General features: G+C 41.8%; 1 protein-coding gene across 1 annotated transcript; it reads left to right on the forward strand.

Annotated features, from left to right (window-relative positions):
* The first annotated feature begins 14,593 nt into the window (after window positions 1-14,593).
* fzd9b (frizzled class receptor 9b) lies at window positions 14,594-17,731 on the forward strand. Its single transcript, XM_054621544.1, has one exon. The coding sequence runs from the start codon at window positions 15,099-15,101 to the stop codon at window positions 16,848-16,850; it is 1,752 nt and encodes a 583-aa protein (XP_054477519.1). The 5' UTR covers window positions 14,594-15,098; the 3' UTR covers window positions 16,851-17,731.
* Window positions 17,732-18,603: the final 872 nt, after the last annotated feature.

An 18,603-nucleotide genomic window follows, 5' to 3' on the forward strand; every position in this document is an offset into this window, starting at 1 on the left:
AAAACGTTTTATTTTGCTTATGATCTCATGTTCTAATCGTTAATATATAATTGATTAACTCTGCATAAAAATTCCCCATTAAGCAGGAAATGTATGAAGTTTCTGACAATTAAAATCTCCAGTATCCACAAACAGAAAATGTATGCCCCCCTAACACAAGGCTGTCACTGCAGAAAAAACAACTTAAATTCCTTGTTTTTGCTAACTACAATTTTTACTAAATGCATTTAGTTAACGAAACAAACATTCAGGATTTACAAACTGATTCCTTAAACAAATTAGCTGAACATCCCAAACTGTTCCTTTTTTTTTTTTTTTTATGTGTACCACATGAGACTCACACTAAAGCTGTTAACATGTTTTACTGGACCCTGTGTCCTCAGGCACCCTAAGTTCTGGAGCCCCAGTTAAAGTTTTAGTGTCATCAGTTGCCGTGAAGAAGTTTAATTAAGATGCCATCCGTCAAATATGCTGAACATTTCCTTTCACACCGTGTTGAGAAAATATATCTTCAAGATGTTTCAGTGTCGGAGCCTCTCAAAGCTGAGAATATTAAAAAACTACGGGCCAGAAAAAAATATTGAGAAGGGAACAAAGTGCAGGAATGCGAGGTTTCGTAAATGGTGCTTCTGATGGATCTGTGTTTTTGCCCATGTCAACACAGAGCCAGGACTGAACGGGCCTCCTCATGACCCCCTGGCCTCGGCTCCACGTTCAGGAAGGCCTGAGGTTTGGAGGTTTCTAACCACAACGGCCTTCTCGCTCCTTTCGCTTCATTTTTTTTAGCTTTTTTATTCCGAAATGAGACACTGGATAAATTATGTTGACTATGAAGGGCCCCCTTGTTCACGTAGAATAATAAAGAAAGGATACCCTGGTGGAGAACTTTGCAGTAATTTTCGCCTGAAAGTATGTCTGGGCTCAAGAGTTGGCTGAGAGAGGAGAGAGAGTGAGGCAGAGCCTGTCTCATTTCCTCCATGATGGATGAACCTATTAGCTGTCGGGTGTTAGCGCAGGTTTAGCCTTACACCTCTGCCTGACACACACATACATTCATTATAGCAAGAGCAACTGCCGAGGAAGAGATGACGAGATCAAGTTTGAAAAATGTTTAAATCCTACGAACGCAAAAATCTACTCCTGTACTTATTTATACATTTCAGTCAGGCAACCTTCATCAGGTGTTTAAACAGCAAAGCTGCATTAATGCTGCAGATATATATTCACAAAGAACAACCAATCTAATCCATGAGAAGAAGTGAAAGCATCTTCACACCTGTTTCTCTTTACATGTTTGTAGAAGTTGCTTCCTATAAAGGTTTGACAAAAAGTTTATTCAGGTCACTCTGCTCTCGATCAACCTTTTATTTTTCTTCATTAACTTTTGCATAATATTTGTGATTGTATTTGAGTATTTAAGTTTACTTTCACCAATCTTTGTAATGTCTGAGTAAAATCCAATGTTTTAATGTGGTTAGGCTTCTTCTTAAACAACAAGACATATTGTCCTAAGACATAATCAAAAGTCAGCATATTTTCATGTAATGCTTTGTGGTTTTCTAGAGTGTAATGCACCACCCGAGCAGTAAGATCTTATTTCACAGAGAAAAATTCACTTGCATGCTGCGGCAGAAAGCAGCTGTAAACTACACGGCTTATCACACATAAACTATTGTCATGTCACAAACTGGCTCAGAGAACGTGACAAGGGAGTGTACACGCAAGGCTACACTTCAAAACATAATTTGTTAAACTCAGCCAACAATGGAGTCGGCAGATCAGCAATGTCAGTATTAACAGAATGCATGTGAGGCATGTGGAAGGTGGTGAAGTGCAAAAGAAGGTGATACAGGGTGGATGCCTGATGTAGGAAGCATGAGAGACAGGTGCTTCTCATTACACTAACTTACACAGCTCAAGGGCCCAGGTGAGTCTAATCGACTGTGGACCCTCCTTTGTCAGACAATACACTGCTGAAGTTGGTCAGGACGGCCTCTAAGACAATGGGAGGGGCTTCACAACAAGGTTCCCCCTTGACATCTGAAAACAAATCAGTCAATATCAAATCAAACCAAGTCTAAGACAATAACATAAGTTAATGTTAAATCAGAAATATCATACATCTTCTCACAGTAAACTTAAAGCGTTTTACAAATACACTTATTTACCATATGAATAGTAAGCATCCATCTTGGTAAATCCAATCACCCACCTGGCCACCGTGAATCCAGACGAGAAATGAAAGGATGATAATTGCAACTAGCAACGAGAAGCTGGTGAATTGGGAAGTTAAGCACTACAAAGCTGGTGCTTATTATTGGGATGAGACAGTTTCTGAAATCTTCTGAAGGTCTCCAAAAGTGTGAAGCAGTTCACGTGAAAGCAATGAACAGTGAGGTGTATCGTCAGCAGGAAATGAGGTTCAACCACTGACCCAAAGTACAAATCAAATGTTGATCTCCGCTGCTCATGTTCAAACATAGTTGAAGATTCTCACAAAACTGGAATCAACAAATAATTGCTAAATTGAAACCAAAAGGTTACTCTAAAATAAAATGCAAACAAGTTGTCCCAAGACGCATAACACAGAAAGGAAACCTAGCTTCAACAAAGCTCACACCAACCAAACAAAGCAGGAGCTGTAGCGTTACCAAAGCTAGCAGGCCAACCAACCAACTTACTACCAAAATGACAACTTCCTGGTCGGTCGTGTGGCAAATACTTTTTTTTTCTCCATAGACTTACATTGTTAAACAAACCTTGTTATATTTTTTTTTAGGTACGATGCTACTGTAATGTTTTAAAAGAACATTATTCAATCCTAATTTAAAACATCTTGAATCTCTGAATAACTGTCACTGCTCTCTGTATTGATAAATAAAATACATAAAAAAAGTTTAAAAAAATAAAATCAGGAACATAATAACAGACAGGATCCTACTGCAACAAACAAAACAGAAAGATGAAAGAAAATACAATTTTAAAATAAAAAAATAAAAAAAAAAAAAATGGATTAAATAAAATAATTAATAAAAAGTCACATTTACAACATTAGCACATCCATAGGGACAAATGCACACACACACACACACACACGTCTCCATTAACACACACACAGACCCTTCAGACGCAGACGCTTTCCAGAGAAGAGTCCACCTGATTCCCTCATCCATCCACAAGTTATAAATAGGACTCGTTTGACGTCCCAGTGCCGAGGCTTTCAGGGTGGGCAGATGGAGGAGGGGGTGGGGGGTTAGAAGGCGATGGAGGGTCAAAGATAGTTGATATCCCTGTGCTTGTCCTCTAACCGCTCTCCCTCTCTATATAACCCCCCTCTCTCTCCACTGCCAGCTCTCTCTCACATGCAACTCTGTCCTCGCTTTCTTTCTGTCCCTCTCTATCTCGCCATGTGTCCCCCCTCACTCACTCTGTGTAACATGTGTCACCCGTACTCTCTCTGGCATGCGCTCTATCCCTCATGCACTCTCTCTCTTACTCTCTCTCTCTCTCTCTCTCTACAGCTGACAGCGTGTAATTGAAATGGTCAAACACATGAAAACATGACAAATGGCAAGAGGTATTTGTGCTTCATCATCATCATCATCATCGTAGTCTTTGCAGCCTCTCTCTCTCTCTCTCTCTCTGTCTCTCTTCAGCTGGAGCTCGGCTGACAGCTTGTAATCTAACTGCTCAGACACATGACAAATGGTAGGAGATATTTGTGCTTCATCATCATAATTATGGCCGACCCCCTAGCCCCCCCGCCCTCTGAACATATCTACACAACTGGCTGCAGCACAGAGTGAGTCGACATGTGTTAAATTATGGTTCTTTGGCCTGCACATTTCCCAACAGAGAGTCCCTGAGAAACGGGATATGCAGATTAACAAGATTAAAGAAAGATCAGTCAGATTAAATGCAGAGGCAAAGTGAGTGGACAACAACAAATTGATTTTAAACCCTGTTTTATCATTTTTGGCTCACATTGTGTGATCACTGCTGATCTGCCTCTGAAGAGCTCTAAAGCCAAACAAGCCTAATCAAACTTCCTGGTGCCATGTTGGAGGCTTCTTCTGGTAAGAAAACAGAGATAAAACAGTAATGAAGATAAAACAACCGGACCCATGCTGGGCTGCTGACCCGGGTTTGAACATACCGATAAAAAATGTGGTTGGGTCACTCGATGTCACGTAGATTATCGACAAAGTTACAGAGAAACATTTTAAAAATACATTAACATGTTTAAGCTTCTCTTCCTTTTTTTCCATTCATCAATTGCAGAAGTATTCGAAACTAACTGCATGACACACTAATGTTTTCGGACGAGAGTCCAAACTTATGGTCCACTTTCAAACATTTTTCCAAATTTTTCCAAAAGTCCAAACCTCCACGCTCAACTGATATCTTTTAACTTTTGGTTTTATGATTTGTCAAATGTTTGTTGTTTTGTCTCAGCACCTACTGCAAATGAAAATCTTATGTTCTATTTTCTCATTATCAACAAATCTGACTTATAAGAAACTTGTTTTATGAGATAACAAAATAAATATTTCCTTGTTTGCCTTAGTTGAATATGGGAAAGGTGGCTGCAATAACATGGTCAGCATCTTATACCCAAAGTAGGTACAATTGTTTTTTTAGTTGTAGTTTTTGTTATATATATATATATATATTATATATTATTATTTTATAATAATGAGAAAATTAAACATGAGAAAGAAATTACACAGATGTCCTTTTGTAACACAACACCCTCCATAAATAGGCCCGTTTTTTTCTCTTAATGGTGTGTTTAAAAGTTTTTCAGGCTTCACCGACGGTCTTAAAAGTGGAGGAGGAAAGGCGTTACAGAAAATGTATAGCTTGGTACACATACGGACATGATTCTGATAACATGAGTCATATTTTGCCTTGACTTTAACAGCTGAAGAGGTGGACAAAATAACAGTTAGAGTATAACGCAGTCCAGCACAACAAACAAAACGAAACTAAAAGCTTTTAACAACACGGAGCATTTTAAATTTCATATTTACTGCAGAGATATTTCGGTTTATTGGACTGCTATAAACTGTGAGGTGTTTCTGTTATGTTATGTTCATCACGTTGCACTGTCTATTTGTGCCGTGAAGTCTTTTTTTGATCGAGGTATCAGTTGAATCAGGATCCAAATAAAGAACAGTGGTTAAAGAATGATTTGCATCTTTTTATTTGTAGAACAAAGCACCGCACGCAGAGTTAAACCATGCCGTCGCGCTGTTTTATCGTAGCAAACGCATGTTGATAATGATTGAACGCCTCACTGCAGTCAAATACATGCACAGGAATTTCGTCAGGGAAGGCAACGTCTGGAATATCAACAACTGCTCCCCGCTGAGAAACACATAATCAAGTTGTTTTGGTATCTCCAGCTATCTAAAGCAGCCATCGTTCAGCTATCCTAAGCAGCTATCTTATGTCTCCGTCCCGTCCGACATCAGACAGGGACAGAACAGTGAGAGGCAGACAACACTGGATACACTGATAGTGCCGGGGTCTTGTTTTCCCATGTGCGTTGCCAGGATGTGATGTATAAATAGGCACCGAGCTGTTTGTGTGTGAGTGCAGGCCTAAGTTATGTGGCTATAGCTTGATAGCGGCTGTACGTGGCTGCGAGGCCGCGGCTGGGCGGGCGGCTACGGTGGGGCGGGCTGTCGGTGTCTTCTCATGTCCCGAGATCTGAGAGGCCTCTCCCAGGAGGTGGTGATGGGCAGCAGAAGGGCACGGATTCAGAGTATTTTGGTGTTAATTGAGCTTATTGGCCTGCTATTCACAGCCTTGACATGTGATTGATTTAAGGGATAGTGTGAGACTTCGACAGGGCTGACCTCTCCGCCGGCGGCTCCTTAGATATGGCCTCAGGACTGCACAGCTGTGAGGAATAATCCTAACCCTTCATTTTTTTTTTTTTCGAAGCAATCCGCCCTCCCTCAGTATTTTATGAGTTTTCCGACAGTACGGAGATGAAGGAGAGGAGAAGGGAAAGAGAGTAGGGAGAAATTTGAGGGGGCTGACACTTGAACCTGTGTACCTTTTTCCAGACTGCTTCAGTTCCACCAACAGATATGACACATAACATTTACCGTGGGCCTGTCTACTATAAAAGGGTTATAACCAGCTATTTTCTACTATTAGACTGGATTTTGTATTTTGTATTTATTTTTTTCTATTGTAAATGTTTTTACTCGATTGCTTTAAAACAATGATGTATTAATGTAAAGGAATATACATTCTGGGAAATACACATATTCTAGTTACATGAATCATCTGTCAGTCGCTAGTTGCGGGAGTTGTTAGTCACTTGGTAGTCACGTGAGTCGCCAGTAAGTCGAGTTAAAGTCTACCAAGCTCTTTTCCTAAACCTTAATCCTAAACTTAACTTCCTGTTAAGACATAAGTTTATTTTGAAAATCACTATGAATGTAATGAGTGTATTTTGACACGACGGCCGGACACGTTAAAAACTAATGCCAGAGGGGTACCTAGTGCGTCGATTTTTTGATATTTGACAAGTTGGGATTGAGAATGAGTTGACCAGCATCTTATAAAGCTCACTAATAAATATGTCATAGCTTATATTTAATACGTATATAAACCAAAGCGTAGAAAGGACAATTTACAATTTCACGGCCAAGAAACTTGTTTCCTTTGGACATATCTAGGCTAGCCGTTTCCCCATTTCCAGTCGTAATGCTAACCTAACTCGGCAAGAGAGCCAATAGTTTCTCATAATGTTGAACTATTGATATAGATAATTGACCCTCAAAATTCCAATTTCTTCACCCCCTTCTCTCAGTATAATTTAAAAATGCCAATAAAGCAGCAGATTTACTGAGCATAATTGAAATTCAACCGTCCTTTATGTTTTTTTCATTCTGTAAGTACAGTTTCCCAAACTGATTGACATCCCTTGACAAAATAAACGGCGACTGCAAGTGTTATTTCAAGTCAGATATGCTACTTGTTCCTTTAACCTTGCTCGAATCCACCAACCCCCCTCAGTCCATTTTTAGTCCTTCCCGGCCGGCCTGGCTGACAGTCTAAAGTCGTTCACTAGCTGCACTGCGACTCATAGTGAAATACAATCAATCTCCACACTTACCAGTACAGGAGGCCTTTGGGGAATTCATATTCTGGGAAAGAATATTATAACATCTCCAGTTATACAACCTTTCAGGCATTGTGTCTTCTCATTATCCTCCCACAGACATTCTAATAATTTAAACAACTCTATGTCCTTGTTTAGGCTTCCCTCCCTTAAAAACTTTATCTTTAAATATATTTCTAAATCCTCTGACCCCATGTTCCCTCTGTGCAAAGCCTCAGCCATTCAAAACACCCCCACCTCTCTCCACTACGGTTGTATGACCGCGCAGTAGTATTGCTTTCAACTGCATTGCTCCCCAAGGACATCGCAGAGTGGCCCTGAGTGTGCCCAGAAACTTCAGCCTTTAAAAACAAAGCAGAGACATTTAACTGTTGCAAATTGAGCCATACAGCAGTAGCCTTCCAATGCAAACACCCACAAATACATAAACACACATGCATCAATAGTCTATTGCATTTTTGACCTCTTTATTTTTCTGAGCATTATCCGCTTATACAAATGTTTAGGACACTGTGGATACTTTCATAAATTCCTCTGACAGGAAGAGAGCCCATTTATTTCAGAAAATCCTTTAAAACCCTTTGCTCTTGTTGGCACCTCTCATTCAGGACATATTTACTGCATGTGGACACTGATGAATATTAAATATGCTTTAGCTATGTCTACTGTGAGAAAACATCATCACAAAACTTTCAGTCAAACACTTATTTTTGTTATTTGCCCTACAGTGCTGCAGTAAACATCTGTAACTCTATTTTTGTGTTTCTCTGTTTGCTTTTTTTAGTTGATGATTCAGCTGCAGGAATGAAACCCTATAGACCTCTTTCCCACAGGAGCCATTTTAAACTTATGTCACAGTCCGGGATGGGATAGTTCAGAGTGAGGCCAGCTGTTGTTAACCAACTGTTTGCCTACAATCTATTATTATTCTCTCTTAAACATATTATGTGTAGTGATGAATCCATGTATTATTCTTAGCAATTTGTCTTTTTTAAATTCAGGTAAATCATTAATGAAGTAAAGCAAACAGTAACAAACCCAGTTGCAGAGTTTTTTTTTAGCTTTGAGGTATTTAAGATGTAGATTTTGCAAAAGAGGCTGCAACTTCATATCAGAAATATGTCCATTGATTGTTGCACATGCAATCAAGACTCACTTTTAATGAATATATGTGGCATACTTTTTCCCCAGAATCCAGTGTTGCTAACTTAAAACTAGTTCTTGCATTTTCAGTTTGTTGAAACCAACTACAGACAAATCTGGAACCTTTTCACATATTTAGATTCCTGTGCTTATGATGCAAGAGGCAGACGCAGAGCTCATAAAGTTAAAAGGCAGGTCAATTCTTGATTGAAATATGAGGTCAACCACCGGTAAACAGTCAGCTAAGACAAAACCAACCCAAAAGGGAGCAGAGGATCAAACATAAACAATGTGGCAATTACAAACTGCTGGTGGAGCAGTATATGAAGCCGGTGGCTGATTAGGGGAATGAGGGGCAGGTGTGCAGGCAGGTGATGATCAGGTGATCGGAGGACGGCAAGTAAAGCTGGTGACAATAAGCCTTTTTCTCAGAAGACATAACCGATGTTAATCTTATACCCACAACCCATAACCCTGGTGGGATCATACACCTTCTGCTACTGTGCAACCACGCTCACTTATAAATATATCCTATTTATACAAACCATCATCTGGCAACTTATTGGAACCCTTTTAGCAACAAGTATAGCCACTGTCCTTGAGAGAGGGCTGGCAACACTGCTGAAATGTTGCCCGTAGCCAGTTGGTAGCTAAGAAAGACCACTGAAAAACATGTAGCAGTGACTGTGCCCTCATTTTATTATACATGTTTGGACTATAACGTATACACTGTAGGTTGACATACCACTGTTTGGCGTTACAACAACAACAAATTAGTGTACAAAAGTGATGTTTTGTTATTAATAAAATATCTCCACCGATTGACATGCCTGTATGGAACACAACAACCAATTTAAAATCTGAAAACTTCACAAATAGCTTTCAGAAATACCTTCCAAGGATTTATTGCTCTAATTTCTGTGTTTTGAGCTGCTGTTCCCATCGCACCACCATTCGCAGTATTTTCACCTTTATTCCAGCTGTGAGTAGCTCCTCCATTTCCTCTGTGTATTGAACTGTGGCGCCAACGACAGCACAATCATAAATCAAGTGATTATAGTATCCATGCAGGTCATTTTAAGCATATTTTGTAAGTTTTTAAGTAAGGACATACCACCAAAACAGTGAGGATGTTTAGTAGCTAGGTTGGGTTATATGAATCAATATTCAAAACTTATTGGTAATCAGTTATCTGTATAGAAATGCACATCTAAATAACTTTTGGTGGCTAGATTATCCAGTTGTTTAATTCCAGTAATGCTGACATCTTGAGTTTATGACAGCAGAGTCATTCTTGCTACCTGCCACAGGCTGTAAAGGACATTATCATTTCAAAACACTGGAGGATGAGGAACACAGATGGACTGAGGTGATGAATCAGGCCCATTCACTCAGTCACCTAATAGGACTACATAAAAAAATTACATAAGAGTGAAACTGAGACATTTTATGCACACTGTCCTCTCATTACAGCAAATAACCATTTCAACTTGTGGATTTGGAAAGAAGTGAACGCTTAAAGAGACATCATAACGCTGCAGTCGTGATTAGAAAACAAGGAAACTAAACTGCTGTTAGCTTTCACTCGTCTCCGGTGTCCGCTGGTTCCCCTGGCACTGCATAAATAACCAATTATTACTACACAATATGAACAAAGAGATAATTACATGATCCAAGCCTCAACAATTTACCCTTATTATCCCTGTCAAAGGCAGTACACTGGTCCAGATGTATTGCTTTAAGTGTGAGGTGTCTCTTATTTCACCCATAACAATCTCAGACAGCCCGCGTCTCTGGATAGTAATGTCATGCCGGGCTGTGGCAAGGCTCACCCATTGTTCTCCGCAGGATGTTTATAGCTTTGTGCCTGATATATGATAACCAATAAGTAAGAAGTAGTAATTACAAGGCCCCACACTCCAGCGGATCGCCTGATGAATGTGTGAAATAAAAGACGGGGGGTTCTTTGTGGAGGCTAGTTATTACAAAGCCATTTGGCGGTTTGACATACAGCAGTGTTATGAGCGGGAGAGCCCGAGCAGTGGGAGAGATAAATAGCAAATATCCATTTCCTCAACCAAATGGCAAAGTAAATAGCACTGACCTTCTTAAAATAAATGTGCTGCAAGCCAGCAAATGTCCAAATCAAAATACTTAGCTGCACATACTTCTTCCCAACTCTTCGCTCAGGTCAAAAAAGAAATAACACGATTAAGTTAAATAAAAATACACAAAGACAGCACAATGGTATCCTATTGTAGAGTCCAGGAGTCAGAGCAGTGGTGCGGTCAGACCGTGTGTCTCCTAAACTGATCAGCGGATCTGCACCATTTATTCTTTATGGATGACACCCCAGGAGTACAGAAGAGAATCAAAAGCCCCCTGGACTTAATGTGCTCAATTGTTTATTTCGAAATCAAGTCAGTTTGTTGTATCATAATGGATTACAGGAAAAGTTGGACATTTTGGAAAATGTGCTTTTTTGAGGGGTTTTTTCCAAGAGAAAATCGATTACCCTCTCATACTGTATCTCTCTGTTCAGGCTCGAGCCAGCAGCTAGTTAGCTTAGCTTAGCATATTGACTGAAAATGGGGGAAACAGCTAGCCTGGCTCTGTCTGCACACTGAAAGCTCATGAATGAACACATTAAATATCTTTTGTTCAATTTGTTTGAAAACAAAGTGTAAATACTACACAGCATAAGTGTTAGCTGGAGCCAGACACCCAGTATGAATGCTAAACTAAAGTGCAGGTGGTAGCTTCATTTTCAGAGTGCATATACCAAAAGTGGGCTTTTCATCTAGCTCTCTGCAAGAAAGCAAATACTGATATGTTCCTACATGTAAAACTATACATTTTAATTACACAAATAAAAAAAAATTGCACATATAAAACCAAAATCAGTTTGCTATATTGTTCTTAGATAAACCTCAATGACAGTTAACTTTAATCCAAACTGCCTTGGGGATCAAACCTTGATCCTGCAGCGCTCCCACCTTAAGGGGCTTTGTGACTTGGATGCTAATGAATCCTGATATGTGCTGCTTACCTTGGAGAAAGATATCTGTCTGATAAAAATCTGAGGCCTTCTTAGGGCACACTCAGGCTTCTCCAGGCCTTCTCCAATGACCCTTGGTCTTTGAAGTGTGAACTTGAAAACGTTTAAGTGAAGAGGCTGCTAAGTAGTAATGGAACTTTAGTAGATTTGATTCACCAAAAGCCTCGACGCTGACGTAAAATAAGATATCATCTCAGAGTCTGGAATGTATTTCCTCCCCTGCTCGATCAGGCTTAATTTGAAGTTGAAGGCTTTTTCTTCTCTACCTGACGCCAGATCTGATAAAGCAGCACACAGTGCCTTCATCAGGCTCTATTTGTCATCTAGAGGAGGAGCTTTCCTTTCATAAGGCACAGGCAAATTTATAGCCCCGATTATACAAAGTGCAGTATTTAAACACCAGTATTTTCACACCTCATTGGACAAGTGCTTACTATTGTGGGATACAGTTGTCTAAAAGGATAGTTGGGAGGAATTTGGTTATTTGCTTTCCTAAATATGAAGCTTGAGTCAGCAGTTAGTTAGCTTAGCTTAGCTTAGCTGAAAGACTGGAAACCGGGCTAAAGGAAGCGCAATGCATTCTGAATTAACAAGATTATTATCTTGGTAATATTAAGAAAAGTATCATTGGAATACAGAATTCTCAGTTTTTCTGAATTGAAGAGATACTTCGAAATCCCAAGAAAAGTTCAAATTTTTGAGAGCTTGATTTCATTGAGGCAAACAAGTCCCGTCTGTGTAGTTTAGACCATATCTATTTTGGTTTGGGTTTGAGACATTGACATTCAGGCCAGCTTCGTGGTGACTCAAGAGACAATTTGGGCAATTGGGTCTCAGTTGCACTCAGGTCATTCTTCATAGTATCTTAGTGCTGAATTTGCTATGCGTTGCTGCTGTGCGTCGCTGCTGTGCGTCACTGCTATGCGTCACTGCTATGCGTTGCTGCTAATCTTAGTTGTTTATTAACTGAGGGCACATGCTGTACACAGCCCAAAATAAAAAAGTACAGAAGCCCTAATTCATAGACTGCAGACATAACAGTGCCCAATTGTGGGCAACACCAAACATGTTTAAAAATGTTCAGTATTTCACTGTTATTTAAGTCAAAACTTCAAAGTACTTTTGCATATTGGTAAAACTGCTTTTAAATTAGGACTCTCCTGACTTTTCAAAAACATAAACCAGCGACTATGAACGTGGCTTTTGATATTTAGCCCTGTCAATTTTATTATTTAGGGTGTCATGGAGGGTTAATCCAAGAGGTTAGGTGGTGTAGAAATGCAAGATGTTTTAAATCACAATTTTCTTTCTTTTATGTATTTGTCCTCAATTTGAAAACATTTCTAGGAGCCCATGCTGGTAGCTAGTCAAGTTTGGGTAGAGCCAGGCTAGCTCTTTCAGGCTTGCTAAACTTGGTTTAGGATTATTTGGTTACAGCCTTATATTTAGCATACAGACAAGAGTGTGGCATTAATCTTCTCAACTCACTTTCGACAGATAAGAGAATATCATTTCCCATAATGTTCAGCTATTCCTTCAATTAATTGGCTGTTTTCTGCGTTTTAGCATCATACCTATTTCTCAACACATTCAACATGTTGCCAGCGTTCATCTAAATGTAACAAAGTCACATGTCACTTTCAGACCTGACAAGTGCCTTCAGCAGAGTTTTAACAGGGGGGGCTAATAGAGACAGTATGCAGTTGACAGCCAGTTCAGTCCTGCAGGGCGAGAGGCCAAAATCCTTGAGTTCCAGCCCCGTTTGAGAAAAGATCAAATGCTCAGTACAACAGCTGTTGAGCTGGAGGCTCTCCCCACTCAGCCACTAGATGGAAACAATAGTCCTCTGCAACGCACAATCACTGTTGCATCCATTTGTTGCATGTTATGCCTGATTCTGTGCCCTGTTTTGTCTTTTGCCATCATGCCAATTCAAATCATTCCTATCTACGTATTCATTGTGTCTTTGTGTTTTTAGACGGACCAATGAAGCACCTGCCCCAAGCTGAAGTGTCCTTAAGCAAGGCAATGAAACCCCTACCAGCTGCAGGAGAGCTTTGTTTAACAGAAGAAAACTGACCTGCAGGGCTTAATAAAGTTTCATGTTATACTGCATGAAAACATTAGCAGAAAATGGTGAATGGAGTAATTATGAGGCAGCAACAGTGAAACGCCATTGGGACTATCGTTTTACAGGAGGAGCAGGCTTTTTTACTGGAGAAAAACTACACTGGTGTTGGAGCATTATAGATAAAGTCTTATGGAACCAGAGGACAGTTTTTCGATCACATTTAAAATTTTCAACATAAATGTTGTAAATATGTTGATAACTGACTGTACAGGCTGCTCCTGACGTTGTCCCCCACCAGTGTACTAAAGTCACTTAGAGTATTGAGTAAATACTCAAATGCTGTACTTGAGTCCAATTCAGAGGTACTATAATATTTAAAATTGCTTTGTACTTTTACTTCAATGCATTTTTGAGGCAAAAGAGGTACATTTTGTACTTTTTTCACTACATTTACATGACTGCTGTTGTTCCTTTGCCGTTTAAGATTTAAAATCCGTACAATAGCGTATGCAATAAGTTTTAAATTTGTGGTGTTTTTGCTTTATTAGTATTATTTCTACTTTTTATACTTTTACTTGAGTAAAAGAGATACCCTGCATTCCAAGTGTTGCCTAAGCTAAATGGACTGAAAGTAGTCATCATACAGAGAAATTGGCCCCTGTTAGTGCAGTACAATTATATGACTCAATTATTAACACTGATGCATCGATGTCAAAGGAGCATTTGTATTGTTGTAGTTTGTTGCTAATTTGAACAACTGTTTGGTAGCCTAAGTAAAATGTTAATTTATTGTTCAACATTTGTCTCTGCAGTGGATTTTTGAAAGTGTAAGCCAAGTAAAAATGCAAGTACCTCAAATGTGTCCCTTGCCTACTGGGTGAGTGTATCAGGCCTACTTGAAAGCAGGCCATATTTAATCACTTTTCCCTGCACATTTGCAAATTCATTGCTATGTTTCTCAAATTAAGTTGAGTCTGCATGCAATCCAAAGCAGAAATGTCAGAGGTATTTGACCATCCTCCAGCATCTGTCTGATAATTTTCCTTGTGTGGTGCTGCTGGCTGAAATGTGAGCGTCACGGAGCGCACTCCTCCTCCTCCTCCTCCTCCTCCTCCTCCCCTCGGTCTCTCCCCGACTGAAGTCCCACTGAGCGGCTCTCAAACTTCAGTGTCGAGCCTGAAAGCGAGGGGGACGAAGAGCTGCGAGCCGACAGACAGAAACACAGAAACACAGACAGACGGACACAGTCGCCGCTATTCAGCCTTTTTTTGGAGCCCGCAACAAACGGCGCAAACGTCCCGCTTTGATAAATGCTTTTTTTGGGTTGTTTTTTTTGGAGGATTTACGCACAGCTCTCTGTGGTTGATTTAGATGATTTTTCCTCCATTGTTTGTCGAAGTTTCCCGACTGTCACGTCTTAAATACGGACCTTAATCTCGACTGGCTGTGTGGGGTTTTAATTCAACACTAAATAATTGAACATTTTGCTACTTAAGAGCGCTTTTTGGAGTCGGGCTTTTTCTTCTCTTTCTGGCGGTGGAGGCAACATTTGGACCTGCCTTCGCCATGGGGAAATAGCGGAGGGATCTCTCTCTCTCTCTCTGTAAGCGAGTGTGTGAGTGTGTGTTTTTTTTTTTTTAAATCTTTCATGATCATCATCAGTTTTTTCTGGGACAGAAACAATGGTTATGGACGGGTGTCCGCTGAAGGTGGGGATCTTTCTGTGGTGCCTGCTGGTGATTTCGGGCTCCAGCTTCGAGATAGGCTCCTACGACCTGGAGCGAGGCAGACCGGCCAAGTGTGAGCCCATCGTGATCCCCATGTGCGAGGGGATCGGCTACAACCTGACCCGGATGCCCAACTTCATGGACCACGACGACCAGAGGGAGGCCGCCATCAAGCTGAACGAGTTTGCTCCTCTGGTGGCTTATGGCTGCGACGTGCACCTCCGCTTCTTCCTCTGCTCCCTCTACGCCCCCATGTGCACGGACAAAGTGTCCACCTCCATCCCCGCCTGCAGACCCATGTGCGAGCAGGCCAGGGAGAGGTGTGCCCCCATCATGAAGAAGTTCAGCTACACCTGGCCGGACTCGCTGGACTGCTCCAAGCTGCCCACCAGAAACGACCCCAACGCCCTGTGCATGGAGGCCCCCGAGAACGAAACCAGGACGGAGGGGAAGAAGGGCGAGGGTATGCTTCCTGTGCCCCCTCGCCCCAGGCAGCCGGGCGGCGGGCGCTCTCAGGGCGGCGTGGGTTCCTGCGAGAACCCGGACAAGTTCCAGTTCGTGGAGAAGAGCCAGTCGTGTGCCCCGCGCTGCTCCCCCGCCGTGGACGTCTTCTGGTCCAGGCAGGACAAGGACTTCGCCTTCATTTGGATGACGGTGTGGTCCATCCTCTGCTTCGTCTCCACCGCTTTCACCGTCCTCACCTTCCTCCTGGAGCCCCATCGCTTCCAGTACCCGGAGCGCCCCATCATCTTCCTCTCCATGTGCTACAACGTCTACTCCGTGGCCTTCATCATCCGCTCGGTGGCCGGCGCTGAGAACATCGCCTGCGACCGGGAGCACGGGGAGCTGTACATCATCCAGGAAGGGCTGGAGTCCACCGGCTGCACCATCGTCTTCCTCATCCTCTACTACTTCGGCATGGCCTCGTCCATCTGGTGGGTCATCCTCACCCTCACCTGGTTCCTGGCTGCGGGGAAGAAGTGGGGCCACGAGGCCATCGAAGCCCACAGCAACTACTTCCACATGGCTGCGTGGGGCATCCCAGCTCTGAAGACCATCATCATCCTCACCATGAGGAAGGTGGCTGGAGACGAGCTGACGGGACTCTGCTACGTGGGGAGCATGGACCCCGGGGCGCTCACGGGCTTCGTCCTCATCCCCCTGTCCTGCTACCTGATCATCGGCACCTCCTTCATCCTCACGGGCTTCGTGGCTCTCTTCCACATCCGTAAAGTGATGAAGACGGAGGGCACCAACACGGAGAAGCTGGAGAAGCTCATGGTGAAGATCGGCATCTACTCCATCCTCTACACGGTGCCGGCCACCTGCGTCATAGTCTGCTACTTCTACGAGAGGCTGAACATGGACTACTGGAAGCTGAGGGGCTTGCAGATGAAGTGCGGGTCGTTCAACGGTCCGAGCGGCGACTGCTCGCTGCAGACGTCGGTGCCCACGGTGGCCGTGTTCATGCTGAAGATCTTCATGTCGCTGGTGGTGGGCATCACCAGCGGCGTGTGGGTGTGGAGCTCTAAGACGCTGCAGACCTGGCAGGGACTCTGCAGCCGGAAGCTGACGGACAGGACTAGAAGTAGGAAACCCTGCAGCGGGGTCAGCTGTGGAGGCACACACTGCCACTACAAATCTCCTGCTGTGGTTCTGCACATGGCCAAGACTGACCTGCACTCGGACAACCCCACACATGTCTGAGAGGGAGCATGACACACACACACACACACACACACACACACACTGCCAAATGCAACCACATACACACACACACACACACACACACACACACACACACACACACACACACACACACACACACACACACGCCTATTCCCTGAATAAGGAGCTGCTAAAGACTTTGTAAGAAGATGAGTGGTTGAATTGAACTGTTCGTTGCTGCTCTGCTGCTGCTGCTGCTGCTGCCGAGAGACAGGGACACACACAGGCCTCACTATGAGAAAACTAATCTATCAACAGTATTCAATGCATAAAGGGAAATGTTCAGTATTGTTACGCATATTGTTTCATAGTGTTCTGTGCAGTAGACATGCCCAGTGTTTCAAAGCAAAAACAAAAAATGGGAGAGTTATGGGAGAGGTATGTTGGGAAATATTCTCCTCCCCCCAAAAGTGGCATGATTAACTGTATAAATGTGTATAAATGTTTTATTTATTGTAAATATATTTAATATAAAGTTGGCTCTACTCAGATTTGTTGTTTAGATGCATTTATTAAAGGTAAAGGGAAGTGAAGTGCCTTTTTTAAGAACTCTGGTTCTGGCCTTTTTGGAGGATAATAAATTTGTGGAATTCATGTTCAACTTCCTCGCTGCGTGGTGTTATTGTTTGTTTCTATCTCACACTAGCTTCCAATGAATGTTTAACCATTTTAACAGTCTTAAAGTGATTCAGATTTAATAGTCACAAATTATTGCTCATTTCAGTCTTGTTTTTCATGATTTCTCCTGCCATTCTTCTCCAGGGATTTTTTATATATTTTTTTTACAGCGGGGCTCTGTGCCAAATGTGTTGTCTTCTAAGTGCATGATGCTCCACATCCCAGAGGCGTCCCCAACAATAATCCTCAAAGAGAATCACTGATGAATAGAGTGGCAAACCGTGGCAAGTATTAATGTTTGCATCATCGTCTTAAAAATGCAGGAGCGGAGGAATATATTTAATTAATGTCTGTTTTAATTCTTCCACCGAATCATTGTTGTTGCCCTTCTCGCCGCTCCATTTGATCCCCGTGCAAACACTCAGCACTTTGATCTGAGAGGAAGAGTCGGGAGTGGATTTCAGCCTCATTGCATGGTTTCACTGGTAGATTTAAGTTTAGCACAGGCACTCAAAATTGTGGTTGCTCATTGAGTAGACGGATTTTTCACTTAATATTTAAGTTTATATGTGGGCTGTGGCTCTTGGAAGCTGTATTGCTGGTATAAAATAAAGGAGTTACATGTGTAAATGTTTGAATTTTATATATAGGCCTTTTTGTTTGGCAGAAGAAACAATGCAACTACTATCAAGTATAAATAATCACTGACTGATTCAGAGGAAAAAGTATGCCTAACATTGTTTTTATTAAATAAATACCCTAAGTTGGGTCCTGCAACTAACATTTCAGTAATAAAGTCCATTTTATTAAGCACAAGAGCCACCGTGTTCTCACATGGTCCATAAAAAAAAAGTGAAAATAAATAGCTTTTACATTACGGGACTTTAACAATTTAAGTGCCAACGTAAATTACAGCCACACACAGCAAGTCGTTTCACAGCTAAACACGGTGGAAATTACTGTGTTTGACAGCAGTGGGATTGATTATTATGTCTGTGGGTGATTGTGTGCTGTGTCACCAGCACCAGCAGCAGCAGCGCATGGGAGTGATAGCATGGAAAAAAATGTGATGACCAGGAGCTTGTTTTTATTACGTTATTGGAACCTCGGCAGT

This window comes from Anoplopoma fimbria, chromosome 1 (assembly GCF_027596085.1).
Source record: "Anoplopoma fimbria isolate UVic2021 breed Golden Eagle Sablefish chromosome 1, Afim_UVic_2022, whole genome shotgun sequence".
NCBI lineage: Eukaryota > Metazoa > Chordata > Actinopteri > Perciformes > Anoplopomatidae > Anoplopoma > Anoplopoma fimbria.